The 18,706-nt window shown below is 32.1% G+C and overlaps 1 protein-coding gene across 1 annotated transcript; it reads right to left on the bottom strand.

The window, feature by feature from the left end:
* Positions 1–503: 503 nt before the first annotated feature.
* Positions 504–17,156, bottom strand: LOC129919334 (uncharacterized). The gene is made up of 10 exons (XM_056000193.1): positions 16,768–17,156; positions 12,990–13,608; positions 12,766–12,935; positions 12,254–12,642; positions 11,985–12,190; positions 6,148–6,278; positions 2,119–2,668; positions 1,885–2,054; positions 1,007–1,392; positions 504–943 (listed from the first exon to the last, which is right to left on the bottom strand). The coding sequence occupies exons 1-10, from the start codon at positions 16,928–16,930 to the stop codon at positions 722–724; spliced, it is 3,006 nt and encodes a 1,001-aa protein (XP_055856168.1). The 5' UTR covers positions 16,931–17,156; the 3' UTR covers positions 504–721.
* Positions 17,157–18,706: the final 1,550 nt, after the last annotated feature.

Raw genomic sequence — 18,706 nt, 5'->3', positions numbered from 1 at the left:
CAGTAACTTTTATTTTCTGAAATCGGTCGTAAAGATGAGGTTTAAAACAGTTTTAAGGTACATTTATGTTCATGCTTGAACCGAAGTTGACCCGGAACTAATCCGTCAAAATGGGCGATTTAAATTCCAGGACCACGGCTGATCTACGTTTGTTGCCCAATGAATTTGCCCAATGTCTCCTCTTTCAATTATTATAATAAAAGGGACAATCCATTTAAAAGTGAACTAAGGAAAATTTTGCAAATATTTTTAATTTGGCTGGCTTTTATAAGAAGATTTATGTACACTTTTGACGAGTCGATTTTTGCCGTACGGAGAAGTTTGCTGGCGTAATCGATTCGTGTGTACACCAAAGGTGACTAAAGTGACAATCCCCAATCAATTGTCATGCGGCTTATTGTGCAGTGAAAGTTGGCAATACTACGCAAGAATTAGAAAACTTAAAAAAAAAACTCTAGCCAGCAGCCTTTTTTGTATAAAAAAACATCATCTTTTTGGTTTGGATTTTTATTTTTTTTTTTTTTTTAATTTACGCTAAAACTATTGATAAAAATATAATTGAGTACAGTCGACAAACCTACGGAAAAAAACAGGGCCAGAATTACGGCCTTTTTTTTCCACCCGTGACATTACAAAATATCCCATCTATTTTGAAAAATAATCAAGTTGACACCTTGTTCTTTGTCCAGTTTAATGAATCAATATGAAAAATCTATGTTATTCAATTATGTGTAACATTTGCAGGATAAACTCTTATGTAATCAATTTGAAGAGCAGTATCTAAACCTTTCCAAGTTTTTTGCCACTTTTCACGACTTTTCCAAAATTGAAACATCGCTTTTGGATCTCTATTATTCCATGGTTTTGTTTCATTTAGATTATTGCTGCAGTTATCGGGAAAATCAGAGTGTCCTCCAACTGAGACTCCAAGTGTTAAATAGAACTGTAAGTAGAACCATACAAAATTTATAAAAATTAAAATTACATTAAATATTGTGGTATTTACTTCTCTATCAAAAGGTGTCATGATATTATTATTTTCCCATAGTCTTGCGTTAGGTTGAGTATCACGAACCAATTTTGAAAAATTTCCTTTATGCTCACCATATTTAACACCATCGATTTCAAGAATAATAGCTGCTCTTGTCCAAAGGACAGTATAATTGTGAAAATCGTCACCAAGATGCTTATTTGATTTAGATGGATGAAGCCAATTATTATGAAAAGAATCTCCTGTCGATAACACCGCTCCACTATTTAATCGTTTGCCAGAAATGTCAGCTTTTTGGCTGTCTTTGAGATTTTCATTTCCTCTTGCTGATGCAATTCTCAGCTGTCCCGAAGCATAGCCATTGACGCCGTAATAGTGTTCAGATGGTTCCAACGCAATTACTGGAAAAATTAAGGTTGGTATTCATGTTATATTAGCCTCTGATGAAGAAGACTCAGCCCTACTAACAATTTTGCTTCTATAATGCTTTACAGAAGCAACAATTGCATCTGTAAAGCTTTATAGAACCAAAATTGTTTGTCGGGAGTCCTCTAATACATTTTAAATCTTCAGTGTTGGTTTCTCACTCGCAGGAAATTATCTCTTTTTCAACATGACGTGCGAGTGAGAAAGAAACACAGTAAACAGAGTCCGATTAACAACTTTTCTTCTATAAGGCCTTATAGATGCTATTGTTGCTTCTTTAAAGCTTTATAGAATTAAAATTGTTAATTGAGAGTTGGTAAAATGAGACATTGGGCTTAGATCAGTTTTCAGAGAGGAAATCTAATGCTCGATTTGTAAATTTATGATAATAATCTATTTAGGCTTTGGTCAGAATTTGTTATTAGATAATTAACTTATAGATTAAAAATTTAAACAAGTAAACTTACTTGGAAAGATCCAATCGCCTTTTGGAAGTTTTGCTCTAACTTCAACTTTACCATACCGAAATCTAAATTTATTTCGTGTTGTTATCTTGGCTGAAACCACTGGTGGAAGAATTTGAGACGAGCGTGCCTTTCTATAGCATTCCCTTTTTGGATCAATATTACCTGTGCAACTATGCAAGTAAATTTTTTATATAATAATCATAAATTTACAAACATTTCTAAAAAAACACTCACGTTTCGCTGAGGTCAAGTATTCCTTTTAAAACTTGGTCTTCATTAAATTCTTTAGCATCTGACAGTAAAGTAGGAACAATGTACAAAATTCCGTTTTGAACATACAAATTTGTATCTTTTTGTTGGAAGGATACAAAATCACCATCATTTTCACTAATTGGAATTCCAATTTCATGTTCCCATTTAGACCAATCGTGGAAATAAAAATTATCCTCGAATATAGGTTTGTCACTATAATCTATCGATTTTCCATTTACAGTTGTCCTTGTCGTTTCCAATTTTGATTCACCAATGTGTATAAAGTGTAGGTTATTTTGTGGCCTCTGTCCAGGTGTTTCTATAATATACTCAACTTTTTTACGCTCTACGAAGCTATTTATTCTTATCCAAAAGAAAATTTGTTTGCCTACGGGCACAACGGTTTCCTTATTTACGTATGTCCATTTGCCAAATAAGGGTGCACCAATTATTTTGGAAAATTCTCCTGGAGGTACGGAGATTTGTTTATTAACAGATCCATGAATTTCGACGTTTGTTATACCGTATTCATCTAAAAGAAAAGTAGAAATTCAAATTGTAAAGTGGAATTTTTTCACATTTTATTTATTTAATAGGAACGCCCAGGGTCAAAGATCTGATTTTTACTCCTATAAAACTGTTAAAAAGTAATTTCAAACATACCTAAGAACAGTGTCTTAGAGCTGAACGACTAAAATGACAGCTGTCAAAAGTGTCGCTCAGCGATTCGCTCACAGGTTGAACTTTTTTCAACTTCATCACGTGACGATTTTGACGTTTATGGTTTTTTTTTTTGTTTGACGAGCTGCTTTTTGTTTAATGTTTTGTATTTTTTGTATTCTTCTCAAGTGGATCAGTGGAACTATTTGATTAAAAAAAAGTAAAAATACAAAAAAAAAGGAAAAAAGAAAAAAACCATATTTTAAAAGCATTTTTTTTATATGTAATTTGACAGCCCGTCGCATGACTGCATTCTGTTCACTCATTCTTCGGCGATTTTATAAAGCGAATTTTTTTACAGCTGTAATTTTAGTAGCTGAGCGACGAACGACGCTCCGTAAAGGCTTGGCCACACTGGAGGGTATGCGGTAGCGGTACGGGTAAAGGCTTGGCCACACTGGAGGGTAGGCGGTAGCGGTACGGGTAGCGGTGAGGGTACTTGTATGAAAAAAATTCCAAACTGACACATCAACGTTCAGGTGTGGAATTTTTTTTAGTACAAATATCGTTACCGCTATACCGCATACCCTCCGGTGTGGCCAAGCCTTAAGGGTGAGGGCACTTGTATGAAAAAAATTCCAAACTGACACATCAACGTTCAGGTGTGGAATTTGTTAGTACAAATATCGTTACCGCTATACCGCATACCCTCCGGTGTGGCCAAGCCTTAAGGCTTGGCCACACTGGAGCGTATGCGGTAGCGGTACGGGTAGCGGTGAGGGTACTTGTATGAAAAAAATTCCAAACTGACACATCAACGTTCAGGTGTGGAATTTTTTAGTACAAATATCGTTACTGCTATACCGCATACCCTCCGGTGTGGCCAAGCCTTTAAGGCTTGGCCACACCGGAGGGTACGCGGTAGAGGTACAGGTAACGGTACGGGTATTTGTATGGAAAAAATTCCAAACTGACACATCAACGTTCGGGTGTGGAATTGTTTTAATACAAATATCGTTGCCGCTACCCGTACCGCTACCGCGTACCCTCCGGTGTGGCCAAGCCTTAAAGATATGCAATAGCGGTATACGAGTTTTTGTATGAAAAGATTTCCACACCTGAATGTTGACGTTCCGGTTTGGGATTTTGTTTTTCTCTGTGCAGTTATGGCATACATTTCCGTTGTAATTCCTTAAAAGTTCTCTGAATAATATTTTACAAGATTTTTGAGAGAAATAATAAAAAAAAATAAGTTCTAAGGTGAGACTCGATTCAGCAACACTTTTCCGCACTGTTTGTGAATCGTCTAGTCGCTAATCGCATTCGCACTTTAAGAATGTAATTATTATGAAACTGACAGCATGTGACATTTTTTATTTTCATTTGACAGACCGAAAAGAAAAGTGTTTTTTTCATCTCTTAGCTTCTGTCTATTATAGTTAAACTTTATAAGTCTATAAATTATTGCTTATAGAAGCACTACAGGATTACAAAACAAGTACATAAAAGGCCAGTTGTGAAAACGTGGTAAAATAAAAATCACAGAGGTGCGTTCACACGTACCCTAGTTGTCTGAAATGGGCCTTAAAGTGGAAATTTGTATTGATTCACCTCTGTTACTAAATTAACACATACACCAATTTAACTGAAATCAAACTAACACAATTGTTATGAGTTTGAGAAGCGAGTAAATTACCCACAGACACAATTTATTGTTGTCTTATCTAACTCACTAGTCACTATGAGGATGATAGGTGAAAGAGGAGAACAAGTTACACTCGTTGTGAGATACGAATTTTTGAACCTGAGATTCAAGCTTTTGTATGACGTCGTTGTTGCTGGTTAATGTCGAAGCTGACGTAGTTGATAAGGTCATTTTTTTTATTGTGAGTATACATATGTGTAGGCATTATTGTTGTTGTTTCGGACATGTGGTATTGTTTGGAGCGAAAATTTCCCCGTTTTTTGTTTTGTTTTTGTTTTGATTATTATAATTACGCCATTCACTTTTGTTATTATAAATGGGCAGAAACAGAAGTAGAAATAGAAACCGAAACAGAAACAGTAGGGAAATCGGCATATGCAGCATGTTGCCTGATGCATATTGCATGTTGAATTTTGCGTGTTGCAAGTTGCGTATTGCATGTTGCATGTTGCATATTGCATGTTAAATTTCGCCTGCTCCATATTGCATGTGGCATATTGGATTTTGCATTTCGCATGTTGCATATTGCGTATTACGTGTTGCGTGTTAGATATTGCATGTTGCATTTTTATTGCATGTTGAATTTTGCTTGTTGCAAGTTGCATATTGCATGTGGTATGGGAAATGTTGATGTTGTTGCTTGCGTTGTCGCAACTGAAATGCAAAAATAAAGTTCACCTACGATACGAACTATACCTTCTTCGATTTATGTACTCACAATAAACCACCACATCGTTCGTCACAAATAGCCACTAAGAGAAAACTTAGTGCACGGTAATCAGGAAGCATAGATAGGTACTACCACCGGTAGTAGTCGAATAATATTTTTGGTATGATTTTGTGGGTTTTTTTTTGTATTTTTTATTGGTTATATTGACTTTTTTTTGTATTATAAATGGGCACAAACAAAGAACACAGAAATATAAGAAAAAAAATAATACAAAATATTAAGATAACTACTTTTAGGTACCTACAGTATATGCATAACGCCACAAAAGTACATCTACGACCTACACTTCGATTAGCTCACAATACAAAATATCCAAAAACAATAGCTACATAATCCACTAAACCCGATGGTACCACTAAACCCCATGGTACTACCTTTTGTTTTTGCATTTTTTATTTGTGAGTAAAGACACATACTGAGTTGTTGTTATTGCTTTAAACCGAAGGTATGAATAATGTTTTTGCACATTGGCTTGGCTCGATGATCTTGAGGGTTTTTTTTTAATTTTGTTTGTATTTTGTATTAACGGGTTAATTGACTTTTAACCACAGATGCATGCCGATGGCTGTCCAGACAGATCTATTTTGCATGTGTCATAATTAATGTAACATAATGCATGCCAACAAACAATTTTGCTTCTTTAAAGCTTTACAGTTGGAAATATAGCTTTTGTAAAGGTTTATAGAATCAAAATTGTTAGTTGGGATGTGACATGTTGTATTGTATGTTGCAAATTGCATGTGGTTGCTTGGTATTAAATTAAAATTCTCAAAGAGAAAAAAAATAGCCACCAGGAACAATAAATAATATCACTCGAACATAACGCACCAAAAGATTTATAACTTAAAGTACACTTGCACTTGAATTTAAATTTTAATAAAAAAAAAAATAAAAAAAATCATACATAAATACTTACGTGGAAATGATAAAGTAAATCCTTTTATTGGTTGTATTTGTACTGTAAATTCCGTATTTTTAACTCGTTCTACTAATGCCAAGATTAAATATAAAACAAGTGAAGATCTTAGTAAGATCTTCATTTTTTTTTTTTTTTTTCAATTTTGTAGAAATTCCAAACACAAACAATCCACTAGATACTCTTATTTATAGTTACACACACGTTTTATTGATAAGCTTGTCTTAAACCGGCACCAGAGCAAGGGAACATCTTAATTGTTAGAAGACTGAATTTAAAATAATCGATTAGACTGTCGATCGGTGAATCAGAACAACTTGATTGCCAAAAATATTCTTTCGTAGTTCGAACATCTGATAGCTTTTTTATTAATATGCATTTATAATACTTTTTAAACCTAAGTCTTCGATGAGTGTTTTTGTTTTATTTTTTTATTCAAGTTAGTGAGTGAAATTAGATGAGTATTTATTTTAGAAGAAAAAGCTTGATATGAGGAAGAGGTTATCTTCGACAACCAAACCGATTTTTTGTCTCTTTTTATTTTGGATTTTTTACTTGCTCAATAGGGCAAGTATTGGTTTCGTGTAAAAAAAAAATTCGAGGTTTTAATCAAAACTAACATTACGATGATGGAGAAGTCCGAAAAAGTGGTTTTCGTCATGACGTCCGTCGGTCTGCGCGTCGGTGCGTTGCCACATGAAGCTGCAGCCTAAACGGGTTGAGGGATTTTCTTGAAATTTGGTACAGATGATTTTTTTGTAATTTCCAAGGTTGTTTTTTTTTTGTTTTTTAATATCTCGCTTTAAACGTATACCTCCCATACAAAGTTTTGGAGTTATTGCAACTTTCTCGAAAACGGCTCTAACGATTTTGATTAAATTTAACATACGTAATGCTGTTTGCAGTTCTAACATAACTGCGTTTTTAGTTTTTCTCAAAAAATGCGGATAGTGAAAATATGACATTAACTCTTTTTTAAATCGCGGATGTCGGCTCTTCCCGTACATCTTAATGGAGTTATTGCAATTTTCTCGTAAATGACTAGAACGATTTCGATTAAATTTTACACAAGTAATGTTATACGTAAATCTAACGTAACTGCATTTTTAGTTTTTCTCAAAAAATACGGATAATGGAAATATGACTTTACTTTTTTTTTAATCTTTGATGTCGGCTCTTCCCGTACACCGTTAGTTAGTTATTACAATTTTCTAGGCTAAATTTGACATACATAATGCTTTAAGTGATTTTAAGCTATGTAGCTAATTGCGTTTTTTGTTTTTGCCAAAAAAAAAACACGAGTAACAAAAATATGGCGTAAGAAAAACTAAAAAAAAATAATTTCGTATTTTTGCATTTCTTATGAAATTCCTTAAAAAAAATCAAATTTTAACTAATTCAAAATATTTTTTTTTTACTACTACTACTTTTATCAAAGAGCAAGTACGTGCGGCCCCAGTCGTGCATTTTATTTTATTTTAAAAACATAAATGGTGAGAAAGTTATATACCTACGTTTGTCTTTGGGGAAACTCTCTGTCTTATCAATTTGTATTATACTCCTATAAGAAGAATAAGTAGCAATAAATAAAGTGCAAATTCCACAAAAAAAAAAAAAAAAACAATGAAGACAAAATTAAATTCAATGTCAGCTGGGCCTAATCTTGAATAGCTTAGCTTAGACGAGTTTTTCAGAGTAACTTAGAGTAAGTAAATACTGTAAAGTAATTTAGCTCCAATTGACTCGGAGATGTAAACTTTCATTAAAAAGCGGAATTGCCTACAATTTTGGAGAGAAAAACTTTTGACAAATACTTGCTTAAGACGTTAATCCAGAATATAATTGAGTGCGTCTTATGTAGTAAAATTTTGTATAATTAACCTTATTTAAAGAAGTAACTTACGAATTTACATTTCATTTGTTTCACTGGACCTTGACATTGGATCTTCGAGCCTTCGGCTTTCAACCATTGTTTGTAAAGCTCACATTTAGTACATTTATAGAACCATTTCAAAATATAACAAATAGATACGCATTCCTAGCTCAAAGCTATCAAAAGTTATCAGAACACATTCAAAGTTCACCATTAATTTCGAAAGATATACCCGTAACCACTTTATACCAACATCAAAAGTTGCAGCAGTAGCAGTAACGTAACACTGCGCGTCTACTGAAATTGTTTAATAAGTAAATGTAATGAATCACCGAATTCCACCATACGAAATTGTGGAAACTATTGGAATGACGATTCATGAAACCAACCAAAATGATTAACATGAGTTTAGAATTTCAAGAAATGAAAACAAGTACAACACCATAAAATATGACATTATTAGGGTTTTTCGGATTATCCGCGTTATATATATGTAAATATAAAGTGAGTTCACTACTGTACTCACCCCGAACGTTTCGCTTCAAATTGCAATGAGCGTGGTCACCGGGAAACTGCCAGCGAGATGTTATTAGCGATTTTGGCTACGCAAGTTGTAGCGGGGCGTAGGAGGTTCCGTGTTTTGTTGCAGGCTTGCAAGTTGGCAGCAAACCGTACTCACTGTATCCTTGTTGGTGTGAAGCGGCAATTGTATGGAACGTGACGAGTTTATTAATGGGTCCCACGTACGAGAAAGCTTAAAACTGTCGTCCCGATTGAAATTTTGATGTCGTTTTATTTCAATCGCTTCACGAACCAGGCGCGGTATATAGTGAGGCTCTTTTGCTAGAACCTTAGCTTGATCGAAATGGATCCAGTGGTGTTCATCTGGATGATCGAGTATATGCTCACATATGGCAGACTTTTCCCTTTGTTTTTTGCTAACAGCGCTAATGTGCTCTTTCAGGCGTGTAGCAATACTCCTCTGAGTTTGTCCTACATATATGAAGAACCTGGGACCCCTTAATAAACTCGTCACGTTCCATACAATTGCCGCTTCACACCAACAAGGATGCAGTGAGTACGGTTTGCTCCCAACTTGCAAGCCTGCAACAAAACACGGAACCTCCTACGCCCCGCTACAACTTGCGTAGCCAAAATCGCTAATAACATCTCGCTGGCAGTTTCCCGGTGACCACGCTCATTGCAATTTGAAGCGAAACGTTCGGGGTGAGTACAGTAGTGAACTCACTTTATATTTACATATATATAACGCGGATAATCCGAAAAACCCTAATAATGTCATGTCTTAACAACCGCGAAAACCTTAAAACTCATACCATAAAATATGTTTTGCAATAAGTAAAAGACATTCATGAATATTCATCTTATTGGAACGTTATCTCCGAGACTGACAATTGCGTAGCAGGGCTGTTGTTTCACCTTTAGAGTTGGCAGTACTTTGGTATTTAAAAATGCAGTACGCCGTAGTACGGCAAAAACAAAAACAAAACAACCACTTTGGTAAGTTGCATGTGCGGCATGAAACATAGTGCAAGTGCATCTTGCATGTGGTATGGAAGTGTATGTGGCAAGTTGCATGCGGCAAGTTGCATGCGGCAAGTTGCATGCGGCAAGTTGCATGTGGTAATTTCCATGTGTCAAGTTGCATAAGGCAAGTTGCATGCGACAAGTTGCATGTGGCAAGTTGCATGTAGTAAATTCCATTTGGCAAGTTGCATGTTGTAATTTCCATGTGGCATGTTGCATGTTGCTACTACTAGTGCTCAAGCACGTGTTTTTTTTTCACAAATAACGGAAAACAAAAATGTAAATACTCATAAATAAAAGGAAAATAAAAACAACATATACTAAAATTAAACCTGTAGGAGTGTAGGGCTATCAATCGTAGATAAAATTTATTTATTTTTTTTATCAAAAAATTAGTCCCGGAAATTGGTATGAAGATTCTTAATTTCCAATTATAAAGATTTTTTCATGCATAACTATTTTCAGAGAAATCAGATTGTCTTGGGTTAAGGTAAGGAGATCTAGCATCAAAAAATTTCCTAAGATCATCATAATTGATTATTTTAATAAAAATATAGAACAAAAATAAGAAAAATTAAAAATACCAAACGAAATTTATTTACATAATGTATACTGAGTGAGAAGTATGAATTCAGTCGCGTTTTCATGTGTACACACACTCATTTTTTTAATTCTATTTTTAATTGAAATTGAATCAAACTAAACTAAGGAGTAAAACTATTTTGAAAAACAAAAACACTGTTTTTTATAGATCGGAACTTATTCTATTTTTCCTGACCTTGCAATGTTTGAACAGGTGTTAACTCTGCATATATTAACATAACTTATCAAAATAAAAAGTATTAAGAAACTCAACTCAAATATTACCAATTTTTTTTTTCAAGTAAAAATATTAAGTTTTAATAAGTATCAAAAAAAAAAAATATTAAAAAAAAAGATTTTTTATTTTTACTTTTTCAGAAATCAAGGGGCACGGTAGTGCCCAGCCAAGTTCTCTAGCAACTTTGGCACTACAACCTTATTTACAGGAAACAACTCAGGCCATTTTCGACCCCCCTCTAACTTCCACACCAAAGATGCTAGAAATTTCAAACTCGATACATTTGTTGAGCTGGTCAAAACCAAACACCTCACAAAATTTCAGCTTCCTACGAAGAGTAGTTTCTGAGATATAGGGCTTCAAAAATCGCAAAAACCGTAACTGACTCACTGCTGGCACAAAAAGTATTGAGATGTAAAAGTGTACCAAGTTCTAAAGTTTGGGTTTAAATTCGTATCAATAAAATCTCGATTGTTTACTTGGCAATTTTTTAAATAAATTTAAAAATCGGTAATTAAAAGAAAAATTGTCAAGAGAACAATCAAGATTTTATTGATACGAATTTGAACTCAAACTTTAGAACTTGGTACACTTTTACATCTCAATACTTTTTGTGCCGGCATAATTTCAACACATTAGAACTTGGCTCTTTTTTAACAGTAATGTTTTTGTTGTGATTATAATTTAATTATTTTATTTCCAAAGTAAAATTCTGATCTTCATTTTACTTTTCTTTCTCTAAAGTTCTCAGAAACTAAGATTTATTTTTTTAATCAAGGTATTAATGTTTGAATTGAGCTTCTTATTTCTTTTTTAACTTGATGAATTATATTAATATGTTTATACAGAAGTTCGTGCATTTTATTTTCGTACGTTTTAAGTCATTTTGTGATGAATTTTCTTCGATGGAACATTTTTCCTCCCCCATATTGTTTTTTTCCTCAAAAAATTTAGGCTTTCTTCTGAATTCATGAAATTAAAAAAAAATTGAAAAAAAGAAATATTTTGATTCACAAAAATTTTTAATTTAAATTAAAAAAAAAACAATATTGCCAGCGGCAATTTTTTGACCCATAAAGGGTAAAGCATTTTAAATTACCAACGCAACGTTTGAAAAATATTAATATTATCAAAATCAAAAAAGTAATTTTCCTTATAGAAAAGTTAGTAAAAGATTAATTATAATTAAAAAAAATATGATACTTTTTTATTTAAAAATCCAAAAACTTATATTTTTTTTTTTTAATTTTTCTATGATTTTAATGTGTATTCATTGGATTTTTTTGTTTAAAAATTTTGATTGAAAGCGAAACCATGAATTTTGATCCTAAACAAAAATTTTATTTTTAATCGAGGGTACCTTAGAAATATCTATAACTACCAAGTTTGAAGAAAACACCTTCAGTAGTTTAGGATGTAATTCAAGATATACAGGAAAAATGACAAGGAACCAGAATTAGAAAATTAAGTAGTCCTTGGAGAACGAAACCTTTCCTTTTATACTGTTTAGATTTTAAATTTTTGAAAATTTGTTAAATAAATATTTTAAATTTTATTGATTTATTTCAGTCTTTTCTGTAATTTTTTTTAGTTTACAAAGCGTAAACTCTTATATAGTCCACATGTAGTCCAGCATTATCTCCATTCCATGTCTTCAACCAGTTCTCTCGATCATTCCAGAACTGTAATTCCGCCTTCGGATGTTCATTTTTCCAAGGTTTTTCAAGCCGAGCAAATCCATTTAACACACCATCAGGAAAATCCGAATGTCCTCCAACCGATACTCCCAGAGTTAGGAAGAACTTTAAAAATTAAAAATAAATTTAATCATGATTCATTAAATTTTCTACAGTTTCTTAACCAACCTCTCTATCAAATGGTGCCATAGCATCACCATTATCCCATAATTTAGCATGTTTTAGATTTTGTGTTGTATAAAGTCTAGAAAAGCCACCACGAATAGTTGCATATTCATTGTTGTCAATTTCAAGTGAAATCAATTCATCCGTCCATGTTAAAGTGTACGTATGGAAGTCATTTCCCAAATGTGTTCTACGTACACTTCCTTTTAGCCAAATATCACGAAGTGCATCCCGTGCTGACAATACAACTCCACCAGAAATCCGATATCCTGAAATTTCGTTATCATCCTTATCGTTTAGGAATTCATTGCCTCTTATAAATGCTACTCTCATTTGACCAGATGCATATCCTGTGAATCCATAATAGTTTTCAATAGGTTCCAGTAAGATTACTGAAAAGAAAAATAACTACAATAATTACAAAAATAACAATTTTGCTTCTATAAAGCTTTACAGAAGCTATAAAAGCATCTGTAAGGATTTATAGAAGCGAAATCTTTGTCTGTCAAACTTACAAGGAAACAACCAATCACCTCTTGGCATTTTGGCCCTCACTTCAACTTTTCCATAACGAAAACTAAAAAAGTCCTTTGTTCGAATCCTGGCCGATACAACTGGTGGTAGAATTCTTGAAAAATGTGCATCTCTTGTACATTCTTCCGAGATATCAATTATACCCGTGCAACTAAATTAAAAAATACCATCAGTTAACGTATTTCAATCAAGTTTTCGAACTTACTCAGATCCAAGATCTAATTTCCCAGTTCGAATACTCGATTCACTAAATCCTGGAACTTCAGATAGTAAATTTGGTACAATATGTAATTGCCCATTGCTAACATAACAATTTTCATCTCGCGTTTGAAATGAAACAAATTCAGCATCATCTGAATAAAGCGGTATTTTAACTTCACGTTTCCATTTGGTCCAATTTAAACTATTGAAATTATCTTCGAAAATAAGTTCGCCTTTACAGACTGATTTTCGATCCATTGTTGTTTTTGATTCTTCACAGCTCCCAATGATGGGATCTTCTTCTAATGGAATTGTACTACTAGTTGGCCTATTTGTTGGTCTACTTGTTGGCCTACTTGTTGATTCGAATGTTGGTTCGGAAATGTTTACTGCATCACCCGATGCAATTTCTGAACCTAACTTTCGGAAGGCATAACTTCCATATTGTACATGAATCCAGAAATTAATTTTATGACCAGGATCAATAAATGCATTTGTTATATCGAAAATCCAACGTCCGTCTGTAGGATTTGTTATGTCTGCAGCATAATCACCTGGTTGGAGAAGGGCTATTGGTTTGTTGATGTTTATATGGTAGCCAACAAGAGCAATGCCATTTTCATCTGGAAAGAACAAAAAAAGTTTCTTTAGTTTAGTTTACTAAAAAATGACTAGTTATTTATTCATTTTAAATTAAGTTAAAAATTCTTGAGTTTCAAAATACTGAACTGATTTGATTAGAACTTGGTAAATATGAGTTTTGGAAGATATCCTAGAAGTGATAAATTGAAATTATTACACTAAGGACCAAACTTAATGGTACTTGTCTAGTTGCCAAAAGACTAAGCTTGTTTTTCTCAAAAACGGCTGTAACGATTTTGATTTTAAAAAACCTTTAGTTTTGCAATTATTTTACTACTTTTGAATTGAAAAAAATTCTAATATCAGTTTTTCAAAACGGTTTGATTAATTATGATTAAAATTTATTTATTTAATAAGGTCGTACTTTCGAAGTTTTAAAAAAAATGGGAGTCGAACGATTGATCTAAAAAAATCTCGTATTTTTGCAAAAAACATGGAAAATTTAATTTTGCATTTAAAAAATCTCATAAGAAAATCTGCCATTTTTTAAATCCTGCAAATCAACATTTCGCTTTTTGAAAAAAATCTCGGTAGTACATAGAATTCTCGCTAAATCAATATCACGCATAAAATTAAAATTAGTTTTGAGCGTAACGAACCTTAAATTTAAATTTTTTAATTTGGCAGCAATATTTGTGGGTAGTTGATTAAATGAAAGTCGTTTTACCTTTTCAATCTTTTTCTTAAAAAAAAAATAAATAAATAAAACAGAATGCAATACACAGAAAATTCTCAAGTTAGCATTTAATTTAATAATAGAGAGGGAGATCTGAAAAATGCTTCGTATTAGTATTTTCAGACAAAGTTTATAATTTCGCATTGAAATAAAAAAATTAATAATTCGCACTCGCGATCAATCTTGGGTACGAAAAAAATATTTTTTAAATTGATGTTAATATCAAGTTTTTGTATTCTGAAAGGTTCTGAAAGGGTACAAATTTGAATAATATGGAAAATTTACCTCATAAAAACATCGGATTTCTTAGGAAAAAAAAATTTATCTCGGTTTTTTATGAAATATTCCCAACAATGTTATACCATTTTGAAAAAAAAGTTTTGAACACACCAACTTTTAAGGCAACTTGCCGAAACATCGTAGTGCATTTTTTTTAAACTACGGCTCTTTGAATTAGAGTCATGTAAAATTTTTTTAGTACTAAGTTGGGTAAAAAAGTAATATTTTCTTTAAAACTGATGAAGCTGAGTTAAAATTTTTGAATGCATTTGATAGCAGGGTTATTCAAGGTTCCGTAACAAAAGAAAAAATTGAGAAAAATTAAGATTTGTAGTCACGGCACATGAAAAACCGTCACAGGGTGACCATTTTTTCGACTTTTTTTCAAATGCCCATAACTCCCAAAATATATGGCTGCGATTTTTTTATTATTTTTCTGATAACTGTCACCACCTACCCTATCTACCGTTTTCGTTTCGACGTTAACTTTTGGGACACCCTGTATAACAAGTTATGCCTTCGTACAAAAAAAAAAGTTGAGATAACAATCAGACATAAAATTACGATGATAGTGGTTCCCGTTAGTCCGTCTATCTGTATGTCTGCCTGTCTGTCTGTATATGGACCTACAGTCTTAGCGGATCCACCGATTGATTTTAAACTTGGTAAGTAGCATTTTTTGGAGATTTTCCAGATAAACACGGTCTATCTTTTGAGGAAAACATTTTTTTTTTGAAAATCAACCAAATTTTTTATACAAAATCATTTTAATATAAATCAGAAAAAAATAATTTTTTGAATTTTTTAAAAAAATTTGAAATTTTTTTTTATTTGAAAAATCAAATTTTCGAAAACGGGGATGTGATTTTTTTGAAATTTTGGATTTAGATGTTGATTAGTGATTTCTACAAAATGGCATACCTACCATTTTTATTTAAAAACTTTTTTTCAAAATTATTTATAAAAAATTAGTTTTTTTTAAATGGCATTTCCCAAATTTCTATACAAAATATTCTTAAAATTTAAGCAACTTGAACTCTAAAGGCAGTCGTGCATTTTATTTGAAAACGGTTTGATGATTTTTTTTTTAAATATTATTTTAAAATATTTTCTTAAAAATGACATACAAACTTTTTTTTTAATGTTACACTTTTAAAAAAATATATTTTTTTTTAAATACAGCTTTCTAAATTTCTTTATTTGCAAGAAACTAAAATCGATGCACGATGCGATGCTTCGGTAAAATCAATAGTTTGCTCCGATAAATCAAGTTAAAAATCGTAAAGGAATTTTTTTTTTAATTTGAAATTCAAACTGACTTTATTTGCAAAATTATCTCATTTGGGGTCTAGTGAAAACAGGCTTAAAGCCCGAGTAAAAATTAAATTCCGCCGAAACACTGCTCAAGGACCGTTACATGCTACCTCGCAATTTTTCTCCAAACTGTTGTTGTTTGGCGCTCACAATTGGATTTTTCTTTTAAAATTAAATTTGAATTTATTTTATAGAAAACTGGCAATAACTGTCTATAAAATATGTTATATTTTACACAGAACAGTATACGTAGAGTGAAAGAGTGCAAATCTTTTCGATTCACTTGATGAACAAACCAGAATAGTCCCCATTTGTATCTGAAAAGATGCTGATAACCTTGATCTTTTAATTTAATCGAACAATAACCGTTTTGCTGATTATAAATTTAATCTGTAATCTCAGATATACGGGAATATTGACAAACAATTCTACTTTAAGCGTATTTAAATTTTTGTTTATTTATTTAACATAACCTTCATTAGCCTAGGCATGTACGTTAGGTCCAAGATACTGTACGTTTAGTATCTGTTCGTGCGCCAAAACTTCAAATAGTTAAAAATAGTTCCAACAATTCAAAACAAACCTAAATCACCCAACAACACTCATTCATTCATTTCGGAAATTATTGTCTGACAAATAAAAAATATCTTTTTGCTACCTTAAACTTGCTTGATTTTTGGTTATTACACTTATAGACCATTGAATTAATAAGATTCGATAAAACCGGATTTAAAATTGATATTTAAATTTAAACTCAACAAAGAAATCCCCTCGAATAATGATGGTGACATTAACTTATTTTATCCATTAACAAGAAATTCACATACGAATAAGATAGAAGCTATAAAAAAATAAGTATAGCTTTACTTACGGGGAATTGAAATTCGTATTCCCTTAGGACTAAGTAATTCCACTTTTGGATCAGGAATAGTGTAAGTCAGTGCACTCACAAGGAGATTTAAAAATAGACACAGATAAAGTGTGAAATGCATATTCATTGCATTTCCAGTCTTGAGTATTGGCAGATTTTTCATCTTATATCTAAAATGTTTTGTATTTTTATATTGAGATAGATTTATGAACTCATCATAATAATTTATTTATTATTTTATTGTTTTTATCGTTATCGCTAGTATCTTTTTTTAGAAAATTTTAATAACTACGCGCTAAACAGACGTGTTGAGAGAGAGAGAGCACGTCTTAATTGTATCTTAAACTCGACTAGACTGATGATTATGATGATTGTTTCCAACGAGATCGATTGGCACTTAATAATAATACCAGGCAAACCAAGTGAAGACGACAACTTGAACTTGATTTTATGAATTCATACCAACCAGCTGTATAGTTTCTCTCTTATACCTACTTATAATTCATGAGAGAGAGAGAGAGTATAAGAGTATAAGTAACGATTGCTCTTATATTAATTTTTGTTTGGTTCCAAATAGAAAGTTTTGGGCTAATAAAAAGGTGATTCCTTATCCACGGTAAGGTAAGAAGATCCATGAACAGGGATGAGAATGCTAAGCCCGAAAAGTGAAACATACTGCCCAAAAAAACGAAGTAGATTTGCAAAATATGTAGCAGATAATGAAAAAAAAAAAATATACATATAAAACAAAGGAGAATGCCCAAAAATAAATATATTAAAAAAAAAAAAACCCAGCACCGATTTAAATGAGACCTGCATGGCTTGAAAGCGCATCACTCGTAAATAACAAATATGATTTTTTTTTCTCAAAAAGCCATCCCCGTGATTGCTATAATGATTTTTAATTTCAAATTATAAAGTGTTTTTTATTACAAAATTATTTTCATTGACTTGGTCTTAGTTCCATGAGCAAAGATGTGCCATCTGCCATATAATAACCTAAGATTGTTTTTTAAAAGCCGATGTCTGATTTATTTTATGCAAAATGCATAACCGGACCCACAGCCATTATGTGGATCTGGGCGGTGACATAAAATAATTAATATCTTGGATGGGTCTTTGATTTGGATGTATATGATGTGAAATTCTTGCAGTGCCTAAAGAGCACTAACAATGCATTTTTTTTAACAAAAAATGAAACAAGATGACACATCTTAAATGAAATTTTGTTCGTTAGAAAAAATTTTTTAAACGAAGTAGAAACAGGTTGCTACGTAGCAGATACATCAAAATAAATTAATGAAGTAGATCTGCTACATATGAAGTAAATACTCATCTCTGTCCATGAAATGTTGTAAACAAGTGATTCAAATTGAACAAGATTAAGAATTTTAGTATTGAGGTGCGCGATTCATGGCAAGATGATGCATTCGAAAAAGTCCCCGTTGTGGTTAGAGACATGATTTAATTAACTTCAATTTACTATCTCATATTACACATTTGAGAACCATTTCCATGACTTAGTATTTTAATGTCTGATGGTTTGAGACATGATTATCTTTTTTTAAATTATTATATGAAAATTTACTTTTTGAAAAGAAATGTCAATTGTCATTGGCTTTAAAGCCAAAGGGATAAACAAGTTGCACCATAGAATAATAAGAAACTTTATTATTATATTCTGCATGAAAAAGAGTTTTTGAGGAAATAGGAGGGTTTGAAACTAGTACCGAAATATCCCCTTAATAAAAAGCTAATACTATGATTGTTGTAGATTATATGAAAATCAAGTCCATATAAGAAGAGTCCATCCAATTATCTTTTATCTTATCGTCTGTTGGCACACCATAACAAAAACAAATGTTATATATAATTTATTATGAGAACTAGATGGTGCTAAGAAGGTTAGTAAATTTTCACTCTGTACAAACTTAGAAGT

The sequence above is a fragment of the Episyrphus balteatus genome, chromosome 4 (genome assembly GCF_945859705.1).
Source record: "Episyrphus balteatus chromosome 4, idEpiBalt1.1, whole genome shotgun sequence".
Classification (NCBI taxonomy): domain Eukaryota; kingdom Metazoa; phylum Arthropoda; class Insecta; order Diptera; family Syrphidae; genus Episyrphus; species Episyrphus balteatus.
This window is presented reverse-complemented; position numbering and strand designations above follow the sequence as displayed.